The sequence below is a fragment of the Rhinatrema bivittatum genome, chromosome 1 (genome assembly GCF_901001135.1).
Source record: "Rhinatrema bivittatum chromosome 1, aRhiBiv1.1, whole genome shotgun sequence".
In the NCBI taxonomy this organism is placed as follows: domain Eukaryota; kingdom Metazoa; phylum Chordata; class Amphibia; order Gymnophiona; family Rhinatrematidae; genus Rhinatrema; species Rhinatrema bivittatum.
This window is the reverse complement of record NC_042615.1, coordinates 270,018,404-270,035,586: the sequence shown is the minus strand read 5'-3', so window position 1 is coordinate 270,035,586 and position 17,183 is coordinate 270,018,404. Positions and strand designations below refer to the sequence as shown.

The window sequence follows — 17,183 nt, the reverse complement described above, 5'->3', positions numbered from 1 at the left end:
CCTGATTTGATCCATACTAGATTGTATGCACCTCGAAGGTCAAGCTTGGTAAAGATCCTAGCTCCTTGAAGATGGTCCAAGAGCTCTGGGATGAGTTGGAGAGGATATCTGTCCTGGCATGTAATTGCGTTGAGCCCCCGATAATCTACACAGGGCCTGAGGGATCCGTCTTGTTTGGCGACAAAAAAGAACCTGGCCCCTGCTGGAGAAGTTGAAGGCCGGATAAACCCCTTGTCCAGATTTTCTTGGATGTACTGGGACATTGTTTGAGTCTCAGGTAGGGACAAAGGGTAAACTCGCCGCTGGGGGGTATCGCACCAGGTAGTAAGAACATAAGAACATAAGAAATTGCCATGCTGGGTCAGACCAAGGGTCCATCAAGCCCAGCATCCTGTTTCCAACAGAGGCCAAACCAGGCCACAAGAACCTGGCAATTATCCAAACACTAAGAAGATCCCATGCTACTGATGCAATTAATAGCAGTGGCTATTCCCTAAGTAAACTTGATTAATAGCCGTTAATGGACTTCTCCTCCAAGAACTTATCCAAACCTTTTTTGAACCCAGCTATACTAACTGCACTAACCACATCCTCTGGCAACAAATTCCAGAGCTTTATTGTGCGTTGAGTGAAAAAGAATTTTCTATGATTAGTCTTAAATGTGTTACTTGCTAACTTCATGGAATGCCCCCTAGTCCTTCTATTATTCGAAAGTGTAAATAATTGAGTCACATCTACCTGTTCAAGACCTCTCATGATCTTAAAGACCTCTATCATATCCCCCCTCAGCCGTCTCTTCTCCAAGCTGAACAGCACTAACCTCTTCAGCCTTTCCTCATAGGTGAGCTGTTCCATCCCCTTTATCATTTTGGATGCCCTTCTCTGAACCTTCTCCATCGCAACTATATCTTTTTTGAGATGCGGCAACCAGAATTGTACACAGTATTCAAGGTGTGGTCTCACCATTGGGCGATATAGAGGCGTTATGACATTTTCCGTTTTATTAACCATTCCCTTCCTAATAATTCCTAACATTCTGTTTGCTTTTTTTGACTGCTGCAGCACACTGAGCTGACGATTTTAAAGTATTATCCACTATTATGCCTAGATCTTTTTCCTGGGTGGTAGCTCCTAATATGGAACCTAACATCGTGTAACTACAGCAAGGGTTATTTTTTGCTATATGCAACACCTTGTACTTGTCCACATTAAATTTCATCTGCCCAATCTTCCAGTCTTGCAAGATCCTCCTGTAATGTATCTCAGTCTGCTTGTGATTTAACTACTCTGAATAATTTTGTATCATCCACAAATTTGATAACCTCACTCATCGTATTCCTTTCCAGATCATTTATATATATATATATATATATATATATATATATATATATATATATATATATATATATATATTGAAAAGCACCGATCCAAGTACAGATCCCTGAGGCACTCCACTGTTTACCCTTTTCCACTGAGAAAATTGACCATTTAATCCTACTCTCTGTTTCCTGTCTTTTAACCAGTTTGAAACCCACGAAAGGACATCGCCTCCTGTCCCATGACTTTAGTTTTCATAGAAACCTCTCATGAGGGACTTTGTCAAATGCCTTCTGAAAATCCAAATACACTACATCTACCGGTTCACCTTTATCCACATGTTTATTAACCCCTTCAAAAAAATGAAGCAGATTTGTTAGGCAAGACTTCCCTTGGGTAAATCCATGTTGACTGTGTTCCATTAAATCATGTCTTTCTATATGCTCTATGATTTTGATCTTGAGAATAGTTTCCAGTATTTTTCCTGGCACTGAAGTTAGGCTCACTGGTTTATAGTTACCCAGATCGCCCCTGGAGCCTTATTTAAATATTGGGTTTACATTGGCCACCCTCCAGTCTTCAGGTACAATGGATGATTTTAATGATAGGTTACAAATTTTAACTAATAGATCAGAAATTTCATTTTTTAGTTCCTTCAGTACCCTAGGATGCATACCATCCGGTCCAGGTGATTTGCTACTCTTTAGTTTGTCAATCTGGCCTACTATATCTTCCAGGTTCATGGTGATTTCGTTCAGTTCGTCTGACTCATCACCCCTGAAAACCATTTCCGGAACTGGCATGGTTTCAGTCTCTTACAGAAAGACCATGGTCCACCAGTTTTTCTTGCCCAGCAAAGGTTTATTCTTGACTTTGGCTGAAAAGCTGAAGTAATTATGATGAGATACTGAATTTGGGGACAAAAGGCAAGGAAATAAACCTTCTCCCTCCTCTGCTAAAATACTCTCTGTGCAAAGTTTAGATTACTTAACTCAGTCTCTTAGGAGGGTGATCCATCATTGTGCTCTTGGGCCTGAATATCTCTGGAAAAGCAGTCTCTCAGCTCCTGACTCCTCTGTCTCTTGTTGGGATTATACAGATAGCTTGGCTATGAAGCAAAAACAGCTGTCTGTCTTTCTATTTCCTCAGAGTGCAGATTCTGTCTCTCCCTCTCAATAATCAGCTCTTCAGTAGAAGAACTGATTGCAGGGCTGACAGATATACTCCTCTCTTCCTGGCTCCTGGTTCCAACTCCTGGCTGTCACCACCCCTCACACATAGGCAGAGCCAACCATTTTGCACCTTTTCTTCCTTAAATGGTCTCCCAGCATTTCTTTGGCTTCCTCCTCTGCTAGCTATGTAATGCTGTTCTCTGGGCAGGCTAAACAGTCCAGCCCTTTTTCCAACTTGTTAACACTGTGAGTACTGGATGCTGGTTCTTGCAGAACATTTGTTATTCATAGAAGAGCACACAGGGGTTTTTATTCCTTCACCTTGGCTGTGTTGGCTTGCAGTTTCTGCAGGCTTTAAAACCTTTTTTAGGCAAGTCCAAACACATCACTCAGATCCAGATGCAGCTTGGTCCACATTGTAAGGGTCCAACAAATGATAAGCATTTGGGGGAAGGAACCTGGTTTATAGTAGCTTGCTACATATTCATACTCTGGAGGGCATGAAGAAATGATAGAGATATTTAAATACCTTCAAGGAATAAATGTCTAAATCACAGGATGTGGGTCCTTTTCAATGGAAAATAAACTCTGGAACTAAGGGTCATGGGAAGAAGGTGAAAAGGGGTATACTCGGGAGTACTGAAAGGAAATATTTCTTTACAGAAAGTATGATGGATGCATGGAACAGTTTCCCTTTGAAGGTGATGGATACAAGACAATATCAGATTTCAGGAGAGCATGGGATAAGCACAGGAGATCTCAGAGGGAAAGAAAGTAACTATAAAGCTGAACAGGAGATATGGCTGGGCAGACTTGATAAGCTGTATGGTTTTTATCTATCTTCATATTCTGTGTTTGTATGGTCATTGGAGTAATCTGCATAGAGCGGGGTTAACCTGCCCAGAGTGGCAGTTGCAATTTTTGTGGCACTGTGAGCAATTTGTGGCAATCCAGAATATAGACCTAACCTAGACTCTAGCTTGTTTCTCATCAACTTTTGTTAATAAACCGGGTCATTCCATATCAAGTGGACAAGGGGTTCACGCTCAAACTCCTCCAAATTGAACAAAAATTTGCAGGGATGTTCTCTAGGGTCTCAAACAAAACCGTACTCAATTTTTCACCGGGATCTCCATTGGTTGGAGAGCTAGAGGCAGTTGAATGGAGGTCACCTCTGAGTACCATGCTCTACACAACCTAAGGGGGCCTGAAATTTTGTGGATTAGTACAACCCCTGCTGGTAAGTCCTAGTGCAAAGTTTGGAACATAATATGAGCTTGCCTCCCTTATTATGGGCCAGCAAAGTATGTGAAAATTTTTGCAAAAGAAACATAAGGCCTACTTTGACTCCTTATTGCTCCTGACCTATACTTTGATTCGGGTCCTGACTGGACCAAAAGTCATGGCTCATGGCATATACATATGAGATTTGCACTAAGAGGCTTTACAGGCAATTGGAAGCAAAGATATAATTATATAAAGACACAATGTCACTTTTTAATATACATTTTTGCCAATTTTCCGGTGCAAGTATCTCTACTGTGTAGTTTTTTGATCTTTTCTTTTTAAAGGTGATGGATACAGGGAGGAAGACTCAGAACCAATGTCAGGAAGTATTTCTTCACGGAGAAGGTGGTGGATGCCTGGAATGCTCTTTCAGAGGAAGAGGTGAAGACCAGAAGTGTGAAAGACTTCAAAGGGACGAGGGATAAACACTGTGGATCCATAAATGAATGTGGGAAAAAAAAAGATTTGCATTCACAAAAAAGCAGGGAGTAGCTTGCTTTTTATGGCAGTTACTACCCCAAACCAAATAAGCCTGATACTTCACTTTCAATGCATATCCAGCATAGCTCTCTGCTTCAATGGCAGGGGAGAAAGTCTGACACTTCAAGCATATCCAGCATAGCTCTCTGCTTCAACGGCAGGGGAGAAAGTCTGACACTTCAAGCATATCCAACATATCTCTCTGCTTCAACGGCAGGGGAGAAAGTCTGACACTTCAAGCATATCCAGCATAGCTCTCTGCTTCAACGGCAGGGGAGAAAGTCTGACACTTCAAGCATATCCAACATAGCTCTCTGCTTCAACGGCAGGGGAGAAAGTCTGACACTTCAAGCATATCCAGCATAGCTCTCTGCTTCAACGGCAGGGGAGAAAGTCTGACACTTCAAGCATATCCAGCATAGCTCTCTGCTTCAACGGCAGGGGAGAAAGACTGATACTTCACTTTCAATGCATATCCAGCATAGCTCTCTGCTTCAACGGCAGGGGAGAAAGACTGATACTTCACTTTCAATGCATATCCAGCATAGCTCTCTGCTTCAACGGCAGGGGAGAAAGACTGATACTTCACTTTCAATGCAAATCCAGCATAACTCTCTGCTTCAACGGCAGGGGGAATGAAGAAAAGTGGATCTATATACAGACAACCAACAAGGATTGAATTACATAGTCTGGGTAAACAAATAAGCTTGGGTGTAGCTTGCTTATTGCGGCAGTTACTACCCCTAACTAATTAAGCTAGATATTTCACTTAGATGCAGCTCCAACACTGCTCTCTACATTAATGGTGGAGGTGAAAGGGAAATAGAACCAAAAGGTTACTAAGAGCCAAGAGAAACAGATAAGTATGGAAAAAAAAAAAGTGCGAAACTTGCTGGGCAGACTGGATAGGCCGTTTGGTCTTCTTCTGCCATCATTTCTATGTTTCTATGTTTCTATGTCATTTGAAAGAGCTTTTATTTTTCTACAAAAGTCGTACTGTTTTATTTTGGACCCAATCTTGCTTGAGTGAGGCCAGCCGCGCGAAACAGCAACTGGCGAGCGTAACACATGTCTAAGACAGGAAAGAAGACTTAAAGGTAGCTTTTCAAACCAATGCATGTGCATCCATGTGTACGCTGTTCCCGGTGCCCACACATGGCCGCGATCATTCTATAACATGTGCGCATCGGTGTGCACATGTTAAAAAATATGATATCCGTGTGCACATGTGTATCAGATTTTAACATCCGCAAATGCATGTGGGGGCTGCCCACGACTCACATGCGCAGGTGGCAGGAATTTTCTAAAGTATGCGCATCGACGCGATCACGACTTTGCCCAGTTCCCTCTCAGTCCGCTCCTAATGGCTGCTGTCCTAGCCTGCCCCTGGTCCACCCCTTTTAGTTGGCCCGGCACTTCAGCGCATATCAGGGGTTATGTGCGTGGCCGGGCCCTTTCGAAAATGCGTACGGGATGTGCAGGGCCCAGCCAAGCGCGTAACCACCAATTTGTATGTGTGCAGGCTTTTTAAAAACTGCTTGTAAGTGAATTTTGTGAAATCTGCAGTTTAAGCAATTCTCATAGGTAGTGTCTTTCCTTTTCTTGTTTTGTGCTTAAATAAAAGCTTGGAAACTTGTGGCTGGTACCTTGTCTGGCTGTCTGTAGTGGTCCCTAGATCAGTGATGGCTAACCTATGACACGCGTGTCAGAGGTGACACGCTGAGACGTTTTTGCTGAAGCGCAGCGTTTCAAGGACTATCGGGAATTTTTTTTTTTTTTTATCGGGTGTGCTGAGCCTTTTCTTTTTCAGCTGCTCCGACCCTTTAAAATTTGTTTTTTTAGTATCCCCCTACTCTCCGGACCTCTCCACCAATGCCCCCGAGTGCAGGGAGGCTCATGCGGCGCAGCGATGAGGCTCAAAACAAAGATCGCATTTAAACACGCTGATGCTCCTCCTCCTTCCTGCCTGTGCGTCCCCGGAAGTAAACGTTGCCGGAGCCGCGTGGGCAGGGAGGAGGTGAAGCATCAGCGCGTGCAGAAGAGGAGCAGCATTTGCGTTTACGGGCCGCCGCGAATTCCAAGTCGCAGCGGCCCAAGAAGAGGAAGAGGCCCGGTAGCAGGGCCGCCGCGGCCCAAGAAGATCAGGGCCGCTGCAGAGCCCATTCTGCGGCGACCCGCAAAGAGGAGGCCCAGAGGTGAGAGAGAGGCTGAGGGTCCGTAGAGTGTGTATGTGTGCGTGTATGAGATGAATTGAGAGATTGTGTGTGAGAGTGAGGACCTGAATGTTTGCAGAGACAGCATGTGAGAGCCTCTGTGTGTTTGTGAGAGAGAGAGAGCATGTGCCAGTGAAAGCCTGTGTGTATGAATGATTGTATGAGAGAGAGCCTGTGTGTATGAATGATTGTATGAGAGAGAGCATGTGCCAGTGAGAGCCTGTGTGTATGAATGATTGTATGAGAGAGAGCATATGCCAGTGAGAGCCTGTGTGTATGAATGATTGTATGAGAGAGAGCATGTGCCAGTGAGAGATTGTGTGTGTGTGTGTGTGTGTGTGTGAGAGAGAAATGCATGTGAGAATGAGAACCTGACTGTGTGTTTGAGGGAAGAAGATGGAGAGAAAAGAAACAGAAAAAAAGACAATATAAAAGGAATTGGCAAAACAATAAGAAAGGGAAGGTGGAAAAAAAAAGCCTGTGACCAACCAATTAGAAAACTAAGATCAGACAGCAAAGGCAAAAAAAAAAATTACTTTTTAGTGATTGGCACATGTAATCTTAGGGAATGTGCAAGAATAGCACTTTCTCTATGGATCTCACAATGTACGAGAACAGCATGGAGAAAGTGGAAGCCCACAGGGCCTGCACAGGAGGCAGCAGAATGGGCTTCAGTGTCAGTAACAGCAATCGGCACCTCTCCAATAGCCATGTGGCAGCAGTGACTGTGGCAGCAGAGGAATGAGAGAGGTTCCGAGGTTGCTGGCAAAAGAGAGGGGGGTCTGCCTTTAGTGTGTGCATGTGTATGAATGGGACTCTGCCTGGGGGTGTGTGTGTGTGAATGCATGGGTGCCTGCCTGGGGGTCTGTGTGTGTGAGAATGAATGTGTGCATGCCTGGGGGATGGGGAGGGAGTGGTGTGAAAATGAATGGGAGCCAATAAAAGAAACCGACTGACAGATGAAGTTTGTAATGCTTGATTGGACTTGAAGTGTACGAAATACCAACCTTCAATTGAAGATTTAGCCAATGAAATTCAGCAACAAAAAAGTCACTAAGCAGGTAAGGTAAAGAATTATTTGTTTTTGCTTTATTAATAAATACAGTACATATTAAAATTATAACTTTTTGTTATTGATTAGAGCTACAAATATCACAAAATTATGAATTTTTCTAGAAGTGACACACCACCCGAGTTATGCTCGGTTTTTTTTAATGAATTTTGACACACTGAGCTCAAAAGGTTGGCCATCACTGCCCTAGATAATGGGGTTGTCAATTTTGCTGAATTGGCAACTAGGGCAGACTGCAAGAAAATATCATCTCGGGGGATTTTTTCCAAAACTGGCTCACGGGGTATCTAACTCATTTGTGCGCCGTGTGGCACGTACTTTAGCAGCTTCCAAAAGCACACCTAGATAATAATTGAAAGTAGATCATGTGACCTGGAGCCTGCCAGAATTGAGAAAAAAATCCCCAACATAAAGTTTACCTTTTTCCTAACAAATTGACAGGCCAATGCAATTAGGTGCCCCCAACCCAGCACACAGGTTTTATTCGCTGTTGGACGTACATTTAAAGTGTGCAATAATAGCATCCAATGCACAAGGAGATTAATGAGTCTAAAACACATGCCCTAACCAAAGCATATCGTATAGCACCCATGGCATTTAAATTTCATGCAAATGAAAACATTAGCCATTACTGCCCGTTGCACTTAAAGGCTGGGCACACAATGCACAATTTTTTATGATGGAAAATTAATTCCAGCTCTGGAAGTGAAATAAAGTTTACTCACAGTCAGGGACTCATGAGAAATATATAAAATTTGACGTCTGTGTTGCGATAAATGTGCCCCTTGTAGGGTAGCATTGAAATGTAAATATATTGGGAGTAGTGGCGCAGAGTATGATGAATAGGTAAAGGATATCTTAAAAAAAATTGTGGACAATTGCTTTCCTTTTGGTAAACAACACACATTGCAGATTGCTGTAATTTCATGTAAGTGATGCACTTTTGCTAGGACTGCGCACTTTAGATGTCTGTATGCCTAATGAAATAAACTGAAGTGCCAGAAACATGTATTTCTCCTTAATGCACTCTTTGTACACTGCTCCACTTTCTCTCTCATTTAAATATTGCATTGGGCACACAGGGGATGTGGATGTGCACATTTAGGAAAACGGGTGCTCAATATGCCCTTCTCAGAGCTCTGCCAGCCTCCTCAGACTCAAGCCTCACCCCCTTCCTTTCTATGTAAGGAGCTTGCCTCCACTTTTCAGGGCTTCCCCCACTCCAGCACATGCTCATTGACTTGTGTGCTACATAGTCTACTGCTTTTATGATTCCCTAAGCTCTGCTCTGCCTTACCTACTCCTGGGGATGAGTTATCAGAAGTGATCCCTACTGCCTGCTTCCTCCAGGGTTTAAGAAAAAGAAAATTAAGCCATGGCCAAGACCATATGCATCACTGCTGCAGCCAAGACTGGGGAGAGGCTTATTTGCCCTTAATAGCACAGCTCCATATGGAATTCTGCTTCCCTACATGGAGCCAGTGCAGCCAGGGTGGGTACAAGTGTATTAGTCATCCTAGGCAAACCTTATAACTTTGCAACTGCAGTGCACCCCCACCCCCACCTAATTAAAAATTATGAATTTGAAATAAGATTTTGCATGAAAAAAAGGACAAAGTACAATCTTATATCACAACAGGTATATTATCTTTACATGCACCTCTGTGATACTAACCATAAAACCCTACAAAAAAGTAAAAAAGATTGGAACTCATATGGTATTAGGGATACTGTAATGTGTTGGGTGTGGCCCTCAGAAAGCCATAAGTAAACTAAATTACAGTTACAATATAGTAAACCTTACATACCAAAAAAGAACTAACTGCCAACACTCAAACAAAAACAACCCTGCTCATGAAAAGTCAATACTGCAAATATTACACCAAATCCTAAAAACATCAATACACCTCTTAAAAGGAAAACAACAAGCCAAGATGCTATATATATATCCCTACACAGAAACTACACCCTAACAGAATACTTCACCTCGGTCTAACACAGGCAGAATACAGACAAATTCAGAAACAAACACAAAACTGAACTGGAAACCACAACAAGCCAGACATTGTATATGAAAAACAGAAATATAACTATTCTTCATAAAACATCAAACAAAACCAAAAAATATAAAAAATAATAAAACCATACTAAACAAAAGAACAAATAAAAATAGCAGATGCTTTTTTAAAAAATGTACTGTTTTGAAATATTTTGTGTGTGTGTTTGGGAGATACATAAAAAATACTCAATAATTAAAACGAGTAAGGATTTAAAAAAAAAAAAAATCCCCTTATCTCCATACCTGGGAACATTTGATTTCCAGACATACTAAAATTGTCATCGATTAGCTGGAGAGACAGGATGCACACATTTTTTCCTTCCTCCCATTCTCACTCGCACACACAAACATAAACTCCTCTCTCACACACACAAGTAGGTTGGTTGCCTCACACACACACACACACACACAGACACATACATACATACACACACACACATACATACAAGCAGGCTGCCTCTCTCTTTCTCACACACAGGCTGCCTCCTCCCCACATACAAGCAGGCTGCCTCTCTCTTACAGACACACACACACAGGATGCCTCCTCCCCAAATACAAGCAGGCTGCCTCTCTCATACACACACACACACACACACACAGGATGCCTCCCCCCCCCCACACATACAAGCAGGCTGCCTTCCCACCACTACCACACTCACACACACACTGCCTCCCCACCACACACACAAGCAGACTGCCTCCCTCCACACACACACACACAAGCAGGCTGCCTCCCCATAAACACTCAAACAGGCTGTCTTCCCACCCCCACAAGCAGGCTGCCTCCCCACCGCCCTGACGCACACAAGCAGGCTGCCTCCCCACCGCCCTGACGCACACCAAGCAGGCTGCCTCCCCACCTACCCCCACACAAGCAGGCTGCCTCCCCACCTACCCCCAGACACAAGTAGGCTGCCTCCCCACCATCCCACACACAAGCAGGCTGCCTCCCCAACACCCCGACACACACACAAGTAGGTTTCCTCCTCCTCCATACGCACACAAGCAGGCTGCCTGCCCACCTGCCCCCACACACAAGCAGGCTGCCTCCCCACCCCATACGCAAGAAGGCTTACTACCCCCCAACCCCACACACAAGCTGGTTTACCATCCCCAATACACACACACAAGCTGGCTGCCCCCCCCCCCCCCAACACAAATACACACACAGACATACAAATTGTGCCTTTTCTTGTTCTTCAGCCACCACCGGTTTGGGTTCTGGTGGTGACCCGCAGGCTCATTTTTTATTTCTTCGCTGCCTTCATCCCGGGCTGCAGCCTCTTTTCCCTTTCTTTGTCTGTCACTAGCCTGGACTCTGGCGGCAGCCCGCCGTCTTATCTTTCTTCGCTGGTCACCACCGGCAGCCCACAGCTTCTTTTTTCTTTCCCTGCCACCTCCAGCCTGGGCTCTGTTGGTGGCCCGTGGCCTTCTTTTTGTTTCTTTGGCCACTTCCGGCCTGTGCTCCGGCAGTGGCCTCTCTTTTTTACTTCCTTGGTTACCACTGCTGGCCAGCTCCCTTTTTTAAATTTCTCGGCTGTCATTGACCTAGGCTTCAGCGGTGTTTCGACTGCTGCCAGCGTGGGTTTTGGCGGTGTCCCAGTGCCTCTTTTTTCTCTTTTTCTGCTGTCGCCAGCATGGGCTCTTGCATCGACTGCAGCCTCAGCCTCCTTTCTTTTTCTCTGGCCATCACAGCCTCTTTTCCCTTTCTTCGGCTGCCACCAACCTCAGCTCCGGAGGTGGCCCATAGCCTCCTCCTTTTATATTGTCTTTTTTTCTGTTTCTTTTCTCTCCAAGATGTAGTGTATTTGGATTTTCAGAAGGCATTTGACAAAGTCCCTCATGAGAGGTTTCTATGAAAAGTAAAGTCATGGGACAGGAGGCGATGTCCTTTCGTGGGTTTCAAACTGGTTAAAAGACAGGAAACAGAGAGTAGGATTAAATGGTCAATTTTCTCAGTGGAAAAGGGTAAACAGTGGAGTGCCTCAGGGATCTGTACTTGGATCGGTGCTTTTCAATATATATATATATATATATATAAATGATCTGGAAAGGAATACGATGAGTGAGGTTATCAAATTTGTGGATGATACAAAATTATTCAGAGTAGTTAAATCACAAGCAGACTGTGATACATTACAGGAGGATCTTGCAAGACTGGAAGATTGGGCAGATGAAATTTAATGTGGACAAGTACAAGGTGTTGCATATAGCAAAAAATAACCCTTGCTGTAGTTACACGATGTTAGGTTCCATATTAGGAGCTATTTTTTGCCACTGGCGGCCTGCAATCTCATCTCTTTCTTCAGCGGCCAATGGGATGAGCTCTGGTGGCGGCTCCTCTGGGCCCATTCTTATATGCTAACCGGAGCACGGAGGAAACCGCAAGCATAGATCATGTGGCCAATTTGATTGACCCACTGGGGCATGCCCACAGCCCCCATAGGCCAATCCACCCCTGACTGGCAGTGGCTCAGCCACCACTGACCAATGCAAAGTAACTAATCAGCATACAAAGTTTTGCACTGACTTTTATGACTAATTTATGAAAATGTCTAAACAAATATGTGAAAAGCTAAAAGTGTGGTATGCACAGTAAACTGAACTGCATTGTAAAATTTCACATCTCTAGCTCATTTGCATGTTTCACAGTTGGGTGCCAAGATGGCTCTTTTTAACATAGTGCATTCATACATGCAAGTGATGCTTGTCTTTGGGACTGTAATTCTGACCAAAGCAAGGCTAGGTCCAAGACGAAAGTGGGTGACATTTTTTTGCAAAGAAAAAAATTTAAAACTACACAGTAGAGATATTTGCACCCAAAAAATGGCAAACATTTGCATAAAAAGATGTAACTATATCTTTGCTTCAACTTGGCTGCAAAGCCTTCTAGTGAAAATCCTAGATGTATGTCATGGGCCATGACTACTAATCTAGTTATGGCCTGAATCGAAGTATACATCAGGAGCAATGAGACATCAAAGTAGGCCTTAAATTTATTTTGTAAAAGTTTTCAAGCACTTTGCTGGCCCATGAAAAGGGTGGCAAGCTCATGTTAGATTCCAAACTTTGTATAGGAACTTAACACCAGAGTTTGTAATAATCCACAAAATTTCAGGCCCCTTACAGGGGTTGTTTGGCTGCAGTGCCCAGACAAAGAGGCTGTTTTGTGTTGCGCGGAGCACAGTACTCTAAGAATGACCTTCATTCAGCTACTTCTAGCTCTTGAACCAACAAACATCCAGCCGAAAAATTTTGAATAGTTAGTTTGAGGCCCTAGTGAACAACCACACACAATTTTATTCAATTTGAAGGAGGTTGAGCATGGATGATTTTCTAAATTGTTTCACTTGACATGGAATATCCCAACAGAAAACAGCTATGCTTACCATAGCAGTTCTTTAAACAAGAAAACAACAATGTAGCTTGTAGCTGCGCAATCTTTGCCTTCTCTATGTATCTTCTCTTCCCGGGCCCTTCTTGTCCATTCTGGGCCTGGCTAGTTATACTCCTTTCCTAGCGACCTCTGCCCAGGACCAGGATTCCCTGTTGTATAGGGTTTAAGGTGGACAGGGCCAGATCTCTGGAGCTGGTCCTTTAAGCATTTCTGGTGTTTTCTCCTGTATACCCATTTGCAATTCTAAACAAAAGACGTAGCCACAGTGTGGCAGTTACTGTTGGGTTCGTGAACCCTTGGGCCGGCTCGAACAGTTGGTGGCTCACTGAGGAGATACTCAGTGGGGGTTGAAGCCGGGAGGTGGCGCAGACAGGAGACCAAGAGATCTTCACCACTGGAGACCCGAGGTCCCCCAGGAGGAGCCCGTGAGGACCCAGGCCGCTTGGACTTACAAGTGGTCTCCTGCGAGGTGGTATCCCAGGAATGGAGACAAAGAGCTGGAGCCAGGAGGCCAACTGGATCTTCACCACTGGAAGCCCGCGGTCCCCCCGAGAGGAGCTCGTGAGGACCCGTGCTGCTTGGACTTAGGCGAGGCCTCCTGGACAAAGCCGAAGTCGGAAGCCAAAGGACGAAGCTGGATCAGAAGTCAGTGGATGGAAGCCGGAGTCGAAAGCCAGGAGTCAGATGCTGAAGTCAGAAGCCAAGGAAGAAGCAGAATCAGAAGTCGGTGGACAGAAGCCAGAGTCGAAAGCCAGGAGTCAGAAACCGAAGTCAGAAGCCAAGGATCCAAAGCAGCTACTAGCAACTCTTTTCAGAGTGAACCTTGTTGCATGGCAGGGAAGAGATCCTGTTGCAGGGTTAAATACCCTGGGAGCGTGTGATGTCATCCCAGGGCAGGGTTGCATTTCCCTCGCTAGCCCCTTTAAGAGCAGAGCCCCTGCGCGCACGCGCGCCTAGGGGGCAGGCCAGCTGCGGAGCAACGACGACGTCTCCCTCAAGGAGGGAGCACCACAGCCAGGGTCAAGCAGGCCTGGGGGCGTGTCACAGCGGCCCAGGCTGTCCCCGAGGTAAGTGGAGGGTCCGGGGCACGGCCCGGAACCGTAACAGTTACAATATTCAATAAGAAAGTGGTACAATATGATTTGTTGGTTGAGGGTCATGGAGCAAGGGGACTTGGATGTTGGGTTCCATATTGGAATTTATATTTATTTATTTATTTATTTAATTCTTTTCTATACCAATGTTCATGACACAAGTCATATCACATCAGGTTACATCGAATAAGGATGAATTAACATTAACTTAATCGTTTAAGAAGGGAGGTAAGTTACAGTGATAGAGGGTTACTAGAGCTAGGAAGATAGAAGAAAGGTAGGGAGTGAAGGAAGGAAAATATAAATGATAATGGTTACATCAATAATATACTTATACAATAACTAGATTGTGAATTACTGAATGTAACACTGTATGGCAGACTGGGTGGGCTATTTTGCAATTTTTTTGCTATTATTGATTCTTTATTATATTTGCTTACTTAGGGGTAGATTTTCAAAAAGCGCGCCTTCGCATACTTTTGTTGGCGCATCAGGCGCAAACAAAAGTACGCTGGATTTTAGTAGATACGCGTGTAGCCGCGCGTTTCCGCTAAAATCCTGGATCGGCGCGCGCAAGGCTGCCGATTTCGTGTAGCCAGCGCGCGCCGAGCCGCGTAGCCTGCCGCCGTTCCCTCCGAGGCCGCTCCGAAATTGGAGCGGCCTCAGAGGGAACTCGCTTTCGCCCTCCCCTCACCTTCCCCTCCCTTCCTCTATCTAACCCACCCCCCCGGCCCTATCTAGACCCCCCCCCTACCTTTGTCGGGGGATTTACGCCTCCCGGAGGGAGAAGTAAATCCCCGCGCGCCAGCGGGCCTCTAGCGCGCCGAGACGGGACCTGGGGGCGATTCCGGAGGGTGCGGCCACGCCCCCGGGCCCGCCCCCAAAACGCCGCATCCCACCCCCAAAATGCCGCGCCGATCCGACACGCCCCCCGACATGCCCCCGACACACCCCCTTCGAAAACCCCGGGACTTACGCGAGTCCCGGGGCTCTGCGCGCGCCAGTAGGCCTATGGAACATAGGCGCACCGGCGCGCAAGGCCCTGCTTGCGTAAATCCGGGCGGATTTACGCGAGCAGGGCTCTTAAAATCCGCCCCTTATTGTTCTTTATTATGTTTGCTTTTAATAATTTGTAGTATTAGCTTATAGATTTATTTTTCATATGTTGTATTTTTGATTTATGATTAATTTTATATTCCATTGTCTAAAATTGTTGAATTTTATATTGTGCAATTTTTAATCATGTATCACTATTAGAGATTTAACATTAGGTATGTTATAAATAAAAAATTAAACCAGTATAAGTGATTAAAGTAAACTGAGCACCAATTTAGCATGAGGCTACGTCTTGTGGCTGAGGCAGATCTTCCTACAGCTCCTCAGGAGTATGGCAATCTGGGAAGCAGATCTATGGCTCCTAATGTTGTATACCAAGCAACTTTAATCAAGTAACCAAAAATGTTTTGTTCTTGGCTATAATGTGAGGAGTGAGGAGTGGGAAGTCTCTAACCTGAGAAAAAAAATAAGTATTTCTATTAGTAAATTAAATATATTGGTAGAAAATCATTGTACCTTGATGCACCAGCAATATATTTTGAAAGTAATTTTTATTCTGCAAATTGGTTATTATGTATTCAAGTCAAAAGTAGCTCTTGATAACAATTTGACAGATTCCATATTAAATATTTCTGCATTTAGGTTGATGTTATATAACCTAACAAGCTAGGACCAGGAAAAGATGAAGAGTTTTCTACTTCATATTATTTGATCATAATGAAATAATGCTTGTTTTTATTTTTTAGCCTTCTCCCACTTCCAAGTTCATACAAGGCTACTTTGGAGCTGTGATAAGTGCTGTCTCCATAGCAGTAAGTAAAACTTTGTTTGCTGGCCTTCTGATATAATTATTCCCTTCTGACTCCTTTTCATGCAAGCTTTCCTGAATAACTATTTGCCTCAGCCTCCTTTCCATGCTTATCAAAAACATTGCATCTTCTGCTCTATGATCTTCCTTTCCTACTGGATCTCTGTTTCTTTCTGCATGATCTTTTTTTTTCTTTGTTTATTTTGCCACCTACTTTTCTTCTGCTTTACTATTTTCTGTGCCCCATCTTCATTTATTGTTCTTTTATATTTTCTTCCAGTCTTTCCCTATCTGCTCTTTTCTCTCTGCTCCCCTTCCCTATGCCCTTTTAACACTCTTCTTGACCTCGGCTCAGAGCTCTCCTGTTCCCTTCCCAGCTTTTCTGCCACTGTTCCTTTAAACCTATCCTAACTTCCTGCCTCCTTCTCTTCAATTCTCCATCTCACTTTTTCTTTCTGTGCCAAACTAATCTTTTATTTATTTATTTAATTTCTCTAAATTGGATTACATGCCTTCCCCATCGTGGGCCCCTCCATTTGGATGAGAACCCCAACAGTAGGATCCTCTGTACACTGCCACCTTTAGTGGCCTCCACCTCTGTCCAGCAGTCAGTTTCCATCCCTGGCAGCTCATTGGAGTGTATGCTTTCCATTTCTGCCGTGGCAAGGTCCTTGAAATAATCATTTTTTATTAATTATAATTTAGAGGGAAAATCGGAGATGATGATTTTTTTTTAAATATGTTTGGATATTTTTTTATGTTGGTCCAATAAGTGTATCATATCTTACAAAGCAGCCAATTTTAACCCCCCCCCCCCCAAAAAAAAAAATGATTTCGGCCAAAGGAAAAGTGATTCCAAACTGCATTTTTTTGTTCAAATGAAATAATGTCACTTCATAAATGGCTAAGTTTAACAGCTAAAGTTAAGAGTTTGGAACAGGTATTACACCTCTTTAATAATATAGAAAAGAGTTTTTCTTTAGCTTTTTTGGGCTTGTAAGACCCTAGACCTCATTAGCTGATCTCTGCTGTCAATTAGCAGCAAATCACCTCCCAGTGTGAGCCTATTAGGACTAGATGACCTGAAAACAAGTGCCATTCCCCCCAGTGGACTGCAGAGAGCTTGGATTAATTAAAGTGAGCTCCTTCCAAGCTGGTTGGCAAGAGCCTTGAGGGTGAAGATCTGAAATAAGGGGCTTGCTGTGAAAAAGGTCAGGACAAGTGATTT

At 44.1% G+C, this 17,183-nt stretch overlaps 1 protein-coding gene across 1 annotated transcript in view; it reads left to right on the top strand.

The window, feature by feature from the left end:
• The window catches only part of SFXN5 (sideroflexin 5), a 932,409-nt gene that overhangs the window by 364,650 nt on the left and 550,576 nt on the right, over positions 1 to 17,183 (top strand). The window contains exon 9 of the mRNA XM_029594581.1: positions 15,894 to 15,959. Within this exon, the coding sequence (XP_029450441.1) occupies positions 15,894 to 15,959 (66 nt within the window). The remainder of the gene's footprint in view (positions 1 to 15,893; positions 15,960 to 17,183) is intronic.